The sequence below is a fragment of the Coffea arabica genome, chromosome 1e (genome assembly GCF_036785885.1).
Source record: "Coffea arabica cultivar ET-39 chromosome 1e, Coffea Arabica ET-39 HiFi, whole genome shotgun sequence".
In the NCBI taxonomy this organism is placed as follows: domain Eukaryota; kingdom Viridiplantae; phylum Streptophyta; class Magnoliopsida; order Gentianales; family Rubiaceae; genus Coffea; species Coffea arabica.
In genome coordinates this window covers 40,685,191-40,697,368 of record NC_092311.1, presented here as the reverse complement: position 1 = coordinate 40,697,368, position 12,178 = coordinate 40,685,191, and the positions used below count along the sequence as shown (strand labels likewise).

Here is a 12,178-nt window from a genome sequence, read left to right as displayed (position 1 = left end):
CTTTTCGCTTTCAATATCTTTTCCACGGCTGCTCAAGCCAAGTACACATTCCACATCCTCGGCTGTCACCTGTAGACAGTACCCATGAACGTTCAGTGTCCTCCGATCTACATCAAAGTTATCCACCAGCCAGTTCAACATCTCTTCGTCAACCTCTACTCCCTTCACATTCAAAATTGGAGCGAATCCAAAGTCTCTGACAGCCTGCCGCTGCTCATCCGAGAGCCAATCCACCATATTCTTCACGGAATGAGTTGAGTGGCTTACCATTGTTTCCGCCGTCCGACGAATGCCCTTCCTTTCACTGCTGCAACTTTTATAATTCGAAGGTGTTCCACTCTCATGCATCAGCGATACTACATTTTCACTTTCTCCTTCGCTATCCCACTGCATATCCGAAGCATCTATTTCGGTCGCCAGCTCCATAACAAATCCCTATCTTCTGCTATTCCTCCTGCTCCGGTTTTGGCGCTTCTTCCTTTCTAATACGCCTACACTGTTTAGCTTATCCAGTAAGCTTCGCGCCTTCTTTCCCTCCCGTACTTTCGCGTACAAACCCTTACTTTGCCAGTTGCTTAATTTCGCCCCCTCCACATTTCACGTGCGCACATGGAGTCCCCTTCAACGCCCAATAGCTCTTCCGGTTACAAGTCACAAAAGCTCTTTCCACGTGCCCAGCCAACACACTTCCCCTACCGTTTGTGGCCACAAATGCTTGAATGTCTTTTCCCTTAACTTTCCACACCTCTGTTTTGACATCTAAACATACCGCAGCAACATCCTCCTTTCAACTACTACTAGTAAAATTTAGTACATTGGTGAGAGACGTTGCCCAAAACTCGTCATTCAGACCGGAGAAAACGACGTTGTAACGAATCCTGCTTGCAATCATCAGCAACAAGATCCATTTTGTTTTTGTTGGGGGCCCTCAAGCTAACGTTCTTGTTCTTGATTGATGGATACCTCGTACTAAATGTCGGTTATGCCAATTGTTTAAGTCCATTCGGGTGCTAGTTAATATACCATGCATGCACCAACTACCAAGAATATACATTCATACATATGGAGTATTACACATGTATTTGGTAGTTGGTAGTGAGTATGTGTGTGTGTATATATATACACACACACACATATACAAATGAGAGAGAGAGAGAGAGAGAGAGGGGCTGACTCGAGAGTTCATTTTCACCGGTCATAATTTATAGTAATTTGACAATAGTGACAAGTAGAATTTTAGCTTAAATTTTGAAGTAGTAACAAATTTCTCCAACTGCTTCACAATGAAATCGCAACAAACTCCAAAGCCTCATCACGGCCTGGTGTAAACTTCCTGGTTAGTGTATCCTAATATTTACGACAGATATCTTCCGATGATGATGATCAATAAAAGTTGTCATTTGCTCAAACAAAAAAAAAATTTTTTTTTTGGTCAAAGCTCCAAGTATTGTAAACCCTTGCAAGAAAAAATTACATGCATGCAGTAAGTACTCGGATGCTCGCGTCGTTAGACCCAATGCTAACATTGAAAACCTAGCAGTTTTCGGGCCAGTTAATTAGTAACAAAATTTCACAGACGACTTCAATTCGTGGACTCCAAAATTGATAGTTAAAAAAAAAAAAAAAGAACGACTTGACCAATTAAGTGTTGATCATGACATATCAAAACCAGCTAATTTAACATTTATTTTGTGATATCTGTAGAAGATATTAAAATTTTGGTCAACATACACACTTTTATAAAAAAAATGTATATGACAATTACTTCCAATTTTTTCCTCCTTTGCCTTTCCTTATTGCATACATTATTATTATTTTTTTTTATTTTTGTTTCAATAAGGGAACACATGATTACAATCGAAATCCACTGGGATAATACAAACGATCTACACTTGGAACATCATCACAAATAATTCAACAATAACTCACAAAAGGATGGGAATAACAACCTATATATGGTGAGGAAAATATTCACTTATTTGTTAGAATTGAAATTTGAACTCTGACCTTGGCAACGGGTAACTTATTCTTCATTTATAAGGATTACCCGCAAAATACGAAATCAATCAACTTTAGTATTCTAGTCATTAGTTGACTCATAAATGCATTGCTTTGTGGAATTGTACAGGTCTATTATTATTAGAAAGTGAAAACCTCCCAAGCCAATAGACTTGAGATTCCTTCCACACAGACCAGTAACGACTTGAGTCATTAAGATCTGATCTTGATGTATCAAAATGCTAAGTTAACATATTCATTTGTGATATCTATAGATGATAATGAAAGAAAACAAATACTCAATTTACATTCAAATCCATATATTCCTAACAGTGTACGAAGACATTGTTATTGAATTTTGCTGATGATCAAGAATTAACTTTTAATGCGTACAATTTGTCGCAATGGTTATAAGCAAGCTTCGAGTATATATAAATGATAAATCACATAGGGAATTAAATGCCGTATGAGATTATAAGAATGTAAGGGTGGAGCTAAATCCACACTCTCCCATTCTACCATTATTTCAAACACGAATATGAAGTTTTGAAGCCCTAAATATCTAGGGGGTTTCCTTCTAACTTTTTGCAATTCCAAGTTTATTTTTTCACACTATAGAAATAATTTTCCTTGCACTATTCTTTTAACTATTTATACCATTTTTTTCAAATGCTTTTCAGTCTTACACTCGCCTAATTTCTAAAAGCTATTTGATATCAGTGAATTTCCTAAAAAAAGTTTGTTGGCTTATAGCTTTATGGGCCTATACAGTTTCAAATGCAATCAGATTTTACAGAATTATGACTATTCCTTGTAAAAAAAAACTAATGTTTGACATTTGTGTGTAGTACCATTAAGCTTTTAATTAAATATAATCAGTGACAGGGCCAGCATTTTTTTTTTGGGGGGGGCCAAAATTTTTTCCTAATAAAATTATCTTAATATATTATGTTCAAAATAATTTTCTTCTATTTAAATATATGACATCTAAAAATATCAAATATTAAATTTAATTATAAAGGTATGTCTATTCATAAATATGCGGTACAGTCATAACAAAAATCATCTATGATTGAATCACTGCTAAATTTTCAGCAACTTCTTTTTCTATATACACAATTAGACAATCATTCAAGAAATTATCTTCCATCTTGTTTCGGAGCTTTGTCTTGATTATTTTCATAATTGAAAATGCCCGCTCTGTAGTTGCAATTGATACAGGAAGAATAAGAACAAGTCTAATCAATCTGTCAATAAGAGGAGATATCACTGATTTTCTTTTCTTCACCAAGCCTTGACATAACTCATGAATACCAGATTATTCTTGCAATTCAGGATGATTTGGAATGTCGAGCTCAAAATGTTGAAGTTCTATTCTTAGACGTACTGGTTCTTGCTCCATAAAATCATTCGGATAGAACTTCTCTGCAAGTTTACAAATATCATCAATCTTGAACAGCATAAATCCATTTCTAGGATCTAATGCAGTGCTCAAAACAAGCAATTCCACGGTATGATCATTAAACCTGCTATGTAACTCTTGCAATTGATAATCAATTGTTGCAAGAAATATATCCACTCGATAATAATGCTCCACACTAATCTCATCATGATGACTTCGAGATCTACCACGTCTTGCAATATATTGAGCATTCATATCCGGGATATCAATTTGATGTTGCTCACAAAATAATTTAACTTTCACCAAGAAATCATCCCATCCCGAATCTCGAAAATTCTTCAGTAGCTTTGTTGTGCTTGAGACAAGATGTATTGCATTCAAAATATCTTGAGATTTACGTTGCAATGCTATACAAAGAAGATGAGTAATTTCCATAATGTCTTTCATAAGATACAAAGTGAAAACAAACTGAAAGGATAACAACTGATTCAAAGCAAAATTAGCATCTCCTCCATTTGCTGCAATGTTACTTAAAACCACACAAGTAGCATTGAACATTTTCAGTAAACTAGAAATAGAATCCAAATGAGAACCCCAAGGAGTAACTCCAGCTCGTTTTAAAGTGCCAATTTGATTAAGCCCCCTTCCAATTTCAAGTTCACCATTAGCAATCTTAGTAGCAACTTCAATTGTTTGAGCCTCCTTTAATTCATCATTACGTTTGCTAGATGCCGTAACAATGTTGATAATGAAAACTAAATTGGAGAAGAATTGGTGAACAGAAGCTACTTCTCTAGAAGCTGCAACTAAAGCAAGTTGACGCCTATAGGCCAAACAATGAATGTAATAGGCATATGGACATTCATGGCAAATTAAAGCTTGCAAGCCATTCCATTCACCTCTCATAGCTCCATCATACCCTTGTCCACAAATGTTATGAATGGCCAAATTATGTTAAGAGAGAGTAGAAAAAAATACCTTCCTTCAAAGTTAAAGCCATAGTATCACGGACATGAATAACACCAAAAAATCGTTCACGGATGCATCCTTCCTTATCTACATATCTCAAAACAAGAGCCATATGCTCTCTTTTGGACTCATCACGAGCTTCATCAACTATAGTGCAAAATTTTAAATTTCCAATCTCTTGGCAAATTTCTTTTCTAACCTTATTGGAAAATATATAAAGAATCTCCTTTTGAATTTCATGAGATGTATAGGAGGCATTGGATGGAGCATTTTCTTGAACAACATTTGCAACCTATCCATTAATAGAGCATAATTATAATTTTATAAAGATAATAACTAAATGGAAGCATATTATGAATTTAAAAGATTTCTTTCAAGCATGGATATTATATAAATTCAAGAAAGAATGCAAAGCTAGAAGAAAATCATTCTTACCTTATCATTATACGAAGCCAACAACTTAATAAGTTGATGAAAGTTTCCACGATTAAGAGATTTTTCACTCTCATCTCGTCCTCAAAAGGCACAACCTTGAAATGCAAGCCATCACACTACATCAATTGAAACTTGAAGCCTTAATCGATTAATCTCAACTTGCTCAAAACTTTGTTTCTCAATGAAAGTTCCAATGTGTTGAGAAGCATTCATCAAATCATTGCATGCTTTTACCGCAATTCTGTGAAATGAGTTAGGACTTTTCCCCACACGTCGTAAGAAAGCACAATTATATCCTTTATTGACCTTCTTCCAATTGTTAAAGCCACCAAGAACGAATGCACTTAATTCAACTCGTCCATTCGGCTTACTAAATAGATAGAATGAAAGACAAAAAGTAGCATCAATTGATGGAGAATATTCAAGCCAAGATGGAAACAATGCAAACCAAGAGCTACAAAAATGACGAACATGTTTCTTTGAACCACTTGAAGGGTAATTTTCAAGCTTAACTTGATATGGCCCCCAATTGATATAAGCTCGACGAATTTCATCTTGTTGATTAAGATGATAGCTCCATATAGGTGGACGTTTTCCGCTATTTTTTCAGAATCGGACCGGGTATCGACTCGGTCAAGCTCAGGGATCAGGGGTCAATGGGTGCAACCGGGTTCGATAGGGGTTGAACCGGATGACGTCATAAATAAAAATTATTTAAAAATTAAAATATTATAGGAAAAATACCTAATAACATGTTAATATTAATAAAGGTATATTCATATATATTTGATGTTTTAAATATATTTAACAAGAAAATACAAAGAAATTAGAACAATCAAGTAACAATTTATATTATTTAATGAGCATTAACAAGTTTAGAATTAAAATTATGGACTTAATTGAAAAATAATACCAAAATTTAAGAAAATATTGATAAAGTATGAAATATTTGAGGTATATTAATATTTTTTAACAATCTAGGGGTCAAAACATAATATTGAAAACTTTTGAGTTTTTTTTTTAAAAAAAACTGTTTGAACCGGAAAATCTGGTTTTTCCGATCAAACCCAGTCAGACCCGGTTTTTGACCAGATTTGACCGGATTTTTACTTACCCGATTTTTAAGCATGATTCGGACCGGACACTTGGCCGAGTTTTAAAACACAGGTTTTCCGGGATCACGTTCCAAAGAAGCAATATCAATCTTTTCAAGTTCAACTCTTCAAACTTTTTTGGGAGGTTCTGATAAGAGTTTATTTTACGTATTTTACGTATTTTTAAGTACATTTTATTAGTTAATTTTGGTTTGATTATTTAGTTTTATAACTAAAACAACTAGGTTTTGGTAAAAATATACAACTTTTGTAAAAGTGGCTAATATGGCATTTCTATTGATTTTAATGGTAAAAACTTCATATTCTTGCAGGTTAATGATCCAATCACCAAAGGATGTCAAATGAGGTCAAAAGTAGATAATTGGTGATGAATTCAAGTGGTAAAAAAGAGAAATGAAGTGAAAAACGTTTAAGTGAAGAAGTGCGGTTCAAGACAGTTTTGACACTCTTCAGTATTTCAACTATATCTAGAGTTACACTTATCAGATTGATGTGATCTTTATACCATTTTAAAACTAAGAAAGAGACCTACAATTGTTATGAAGACATCGAAATCCAATTCTGCTTTTTTCATGGACAAAAAGTCAGAATACAGAAGCTGCATTCCGTGATCGAAAATTGAAACAAGGGTTTGACTTGGTGATAGTATTTCGATCATATCTCAGGCTACAAAGCTCCGATTTGGATGATTTTTGAAGCATTGAAAATCTAACTCAAAGGGCTACAACTTTTGTGTTTTGCACAAAAGCTATTTCGGCCTCCATCATAGAGAAAATAGCAGTTGAAGCTAGGCCAAAAATGCAAAGTTAAAAACGCGAGTTGACAAAACGTGGGTTGAAGCCGCGTTTTGTGTAGGCGCGTTTTGTAGCCGAAATTCTGCAATTTGCTCAGCCATTTCTCTGGTGTTCAGACTACTTTCCAACTATAAGATGCAAGGGAATTCGGTGCACATGCTTCAGAAGACAAAAGGGCAAGAAAGGTGGCTTATTTTCAAGTCAAAAACATTGATTATTGACTATCTTAACAAATCTCAGATTTGGGAATCAGGAGGTGGAAATTTGACCAAGGTTTTGAGCAGTTTTTATAGAGAAAAATAGGGAGGTCTGGACAATCCATACGTAGCCAGATTTTCTGATAGCAAACACTCTCTAGCTAGTAAATTTTGCAGGAACACTTGGAGGATTCATCTTGTAATCATCTAGTGCAAGACATAGCAGATTTTTGGAAAGCTTCACCATTGCTTGGCTAAGATTTTCTTCACTCTTCTTGTACTTGTAATTTATGATGTTTTACATTAATGAAATTATGAGTGTTTTATCATTCATGAATACCTAATTTCCTTTATCTAGGGAGTAGATGAAACTTATGGCCAAGTGATATGAATTGAATGTGATTTATACTTGTTATATCTTGTATTAACTTGTCTACTTCTGTATGTTGGATTACTTGTTGTTGTTTGATCACCAATAGCAGGTTTATAGTTGTTTTTACTCATTGAAAAATGGTAAAAATAATGGATTAACATGAGTAGAGCTTGAGTTGTATGTTCATGAGAATAGAAATACATTCAAGCGGATGAAATCTGCATTTCATGCATGTATAAGAACAGACTTAGTATTTACCAAGAGATTAGGAAAAACTAAGCTGTTCTAGACCATTATTATCATGAGAATGTGATTTTGGTATTTTTGGAAATGAATCCCTGGTTAAACAAGAGTAATAACAAGTATTAAGATCATTCATTTGGATTTTTTGTGCCATAAGTGGAATCTACATCTCTAGATTTAATCTTTAGTGAAATTTCTCCATTTGCATCTAGTTTTTATTAAATCAGATTTATAGATAGTAGTAATATAATTTCTCTGCTCAAATTCATCATAAGTCTAAATAGTAGAGAAAATAAGGATCTAGTAATTGTTTTAAATTGCTCCTCGTGAGATCGACTCGATACATACCCTATATTACAATTTTGGCCTGTATACTTGCAGTCAAACGGGTATAAATTCGGATTAAACTTGCACTTGTAGTAAAAACCCGTCAGGTTCAACAACCAAACTCTCACTAAGAATAGATGATGGAGTAGCATCACTCTCCTTGTGCTTTTGATCTTCAATAATTTTTCTTTTAAAAAATGCATCAATTGTTGTTGACTTACCCATGGAGAATAAATTTCAAACCTGAATTTAATTCACATTTCATAAGTTATATACAACTCTAGCAAATTATCATAATAAATTATATGTATGCCAAATTTTGTATGTATTATATTAGTATTTCTTTGAACCACAAATAAAGTATGGAATCACAATTTTAAATGATACACACTTATTAAACAATAAAATACTTTATACATGTCAAATTATTTATCTTGAGAAAAATATACTACAAATATAGTATAATATCACAATTTTGATACTAGAAATGTATTTTACAAGAGCATAAGATAATTGGAAAGAGGAAAAGATTAAATTTCATAATAAATTAATTATAAAAAGGAAAAGGTTTAGTACAGGTACCAAAGAATGGAGCCACTTCACTTCAATTTATTGGATTCTACTTTCTAGCACCAAGTGACCAAAAAGGTGCCCTTTTGTGGTAGCTCTTAAAAGAGAGCATCTCTTCCCTTTGTGGTAGCTCTTAAATGCCCAAAAAGGTGCAACCTTTTTAACTTTTAGCCAATCTTCAAGCAGTAAAACTAGAATTGAATAAGAATCATTGCCAGATTCTATTATTAGTAAGTAGGAGCTGAAAAGTCATTATTTACCGAAGGAGTTCTTATGATTAGAGGAGGTGAACTAGTTCTGAGGAATCAACACTTTAGATCTTGATCCGGGAAATATCACTCACGGAACCAGATCAAAGCATGAACAAGCAGTACAATCGGTGTGGCTGCCACAGCAGACAAGTAAGCTAACTGCCATTTTCTCATCTTACCTTGTCTGGTAGTGTAGGTGCATTAGAAGTAGGTGCATTGTGCTCTGTTTTTTTCTTTTTGTTTTTGTTGCCTACCAGTTTTCCATTTACCTAGAGAAAAGCATATTTTTTCAATTTTCCTTTGTGGTTTTCTCAATTTTCTTTGAGATCATTGGTGTGGGGGGTGAGAGGTATACCAGCATTACGTCGGGTTAAGTTCCATGGCTGAGGATATTGTTGAGATTTTGCAAAGCTTCAGATTATCGAGCAAGGAGTTGCAGATAACAAATGTGGGGAGAGAGGAGCTATCCTCAGGTTTAAAGGAATGCCAAAGCAGCTTGATAGGGAAGATTGTGGGTGAGAAGGTAGCTAACTATACAGGAGTTAAGAATTTTGTTATAGCAGCTTGGGGGTACCCAAAGGATTTGACTGTGGCGGAGCTCGGGCCGAACCTGTTCCAATTCATTTTGTCTAAGGAAAGTGATAGGGATAGAATCGCTAAGGGAGGTCCTTGGATTTTGGATAATCAATTAATGGTGGTCAACAGGTGGTACGGAGGAATAGAGGATGATGAAAAAGCCTTTAAACTTGCTCCACTCTGGGTGCAAGTCTGGAACCTCCCAGTTCACTGGATTTCAAAGGACGTTGGCAAAAAGATAGGATCCGTTTTTAATCAGGTTAGGGATGTCATTATACCACAAACAGGGGGAAAAGAAGGGAGGCACCTGAAGATAGCTGTTCTGGTGGATATTGAACAACCTCTTCTGAAAGGGACAACAATTAAGGTGGCAGGGAGAGTTAAATGGGTACACTTTAAGTATGAGAGATGTCCGGATTTTTGCTATAGCTGTGGAAGAATAGGACACAGCGAGAGATTATATGGAACGTCTTTGAGTGGGATTGAAGGGAAAAAGGATAACCAATATGGAAATTGGATGAGGGCAGGGAATGCAAATGGGGAGATGTCTCCCCAGAAAAAACAAACAGGAGTAATTTTTAACCCCCAAAGACGTCACTGTAGTTACCAGAATAGGGATTGGGTAGAGAAGGAGAGGGGGGAGATTGCGGGCAGTGATGTTTCCGGAGGTTTGGATGAGACACCAATTGCAGTAACGCAGCAAATGGACCAAACAACCACTCTGACAGAGGCTTTGCCTAAACCATCTACAAATATAGTATTCTTTCCAAACTTGGTGGGAATTGCGGAATCTGGAGCTCTAAAACCATCCTCTGGAGGGGAACCAAATATGCATGCTGATGTGAATGCTAGAAAGGAACAGGATAGAGGAAATATATGATTATGGGTAGCGAGCTTGATCATATTCATGAGGAGAAGGGAGACCAGCAGGTCTTGAAGCCAGGTCCTGAGGAGGGACACTCGGAGGCTATACTAATGCAGGTTGATGAGGATAGTACAGGTAGGAAGCAAGAGGTAGTGAAAAAACAGAACAAAAGGATTCAAAGGCCTCTGAGGTCACCAAGTAAAAGAAGACAGGCTCTTAAAGAAATATGCATCAACTTGGGGGATCTGAAAAACCAAGGGAAAAGAAAAAGTAATGAAATGGATGAGGTTATGGAGAACGCTGGGGCTGATGTGCACGACTTGAAAATGTATAAGATTGAAGTTGCTAGAGGTTCTGAGAAGAATGGTTGTGAGGGAGAAGGGTCCATGCCTAGTTAGACCCCAGAGTGCAAATGAGGGTTCAAGTGTGGAATTGTCAAGGAGTGGGGAGTCCCTTGACAATTCCCCAGCTGAGAGAGGTAAATAACCTCTTCTCTCCAGGCATGGTGTTTTTAAGTGAGACCAAAAATAGGACAACATACATGAAAAAAGTGAAGAACATTTTAAGATTTGATGAGATGGCTGTTCTTGAAGCCATGAAAAAAGCATGAGGCTTGGCTCTTCTATGGAAGGAAGAAGTGAAAATTGTTCAGGTACTGATGACTGCTTTCACCATAGGCGCATGTGGAGGATACGGAGGCTAATTCTGATTGGTGGTTTGTAGGAATTTATGCGAGTTGTGACCATCAGGTTAGGAAACAACAGTGAAAGGTCATAGAAAAAAGGAAAAGTCTATGGGGGGAAAGATGGGTTGTAGCTGGAGACTTTAATGATATTGTATCCAATGAAGAAAAATGAGGAGGTACATGTAGAGAGGAAAGAAGTTTTCAGGACTTTAAACAATTCATCAATGGGAATCAATTGATGGATATTGGCTTCACTGGACACCCTTGGACTTGGTGTAACAATTGGGAGGATGCGGGTGAGGTCAAGCAAAGACTAGATAGGGGACTTTTTAGCTTTTCTTGGGCACAGGTTTATGAGGATGTAAATTGCAGGCACATAGATTCTTATGCTTCCGACCACAGCATTCTGATGATTAACACAACGAGGAACTCTAGTCGGAGGAATAAGAGATTCTATTTTGACAAGAGGTGGCTAAAAAGAGATGACATCGGGGAGGTGATCAAGGTTGCTTGGCAGCAGGAAACGTATAGATCTAGGATGTTTCAAGTGCAGAAAAAGATTAAGAATTGCCGTATAGCTCTCCTAAAATGGAAGAACCAATTCCAAACAAACTCAAGGCAGAAGGTTGAGCACATTAAAAACCAATTGAGTGAATTGCGGCAATCACATGGGGGCACCAGAAAGGGACGTATAGCATCCCTAAAGATTCAGTTAAAGGATGCATACAAAGAGGAAGAACAACACTGGCATCAGAAATCAAGGATACAATGGCTTAAGGAGGGTGACAAAAACATAAAATATTTCCATGCCTCAGTACAAGGTAGGAGAAGGAGAAATAGACTGAACAAACTTCAGCGAGATGATGGTACTTAGACTGAGAGCGAGGAGGAGTTGAGTAATGAAATTGCGGATTACTATAGGAACCTCCTGAACTGCAATGAAGAATGGGACTTAACTGAGGTACTGGATGGTATACCCCACTCTATCACTGATGATCTGAATGAAAATCTGTTAAAATCAGTGTTGGAAGAAGAAATTAAATTTGTAATTTTCTCTATGAACCCGGACAAAGCTCCTGGGGTTGATGGTATGTCACCTTTATTCTTTCAAAAATTCTGGACTACCATCAAAAAAGAAGTGGTAAATGCTATCCAAACCTTTTTTCACACTGGTTACCTCTTAAAGAGTGTTAATCATACTGTGATCACTCTTATCTCCAAAGTGTTAAATCCTACATCCCTGAAGCAGTTTAGACCCATAAGTCTCTGTAATACCATGTACAAAATCATTGCTAAAATCTTAGCTAATAGGCTCAAAGGTGTCTTGCATTGCTGTATTTGCAAAAATCAATATACTTTCATCCCTAGTAGGCAAATT

General features: G+C 36.1%; 1 protein-coding gene across 1 annotated transcript; it reads right to left on the bottom strand.

Moving 5' to 3' along the window:
* Positions 1 to 3,316: 3,316 nt before the first annotated feature.
* On the bottom strand, positions 3,317 to 4,306 carry LOC113740919 (uncharacterized). Its single transcript, XM_027268435.1, has one exon. The coding sequence runs from the start codon at positions 4,304 to 4,306 to the stop codon at positions 3,317 to 3,319; it is 990 nt and encodes a 329-aa protein (XP_027124236.1).
* Between the last annotated feature and the right edge of the window lie 7,872 nt (positions 4,307 to 12,178).

Bases quoted from the DNA above. Each gene is read 5' to 3' on its own strand.
- LOC113740919 (XM_027268435.1), bottom strand. From the start codon at position 4,306: ATGAGAGGTGAATGGAATGGCTTGCAAGCTTTAATTTGCCATGAATGT.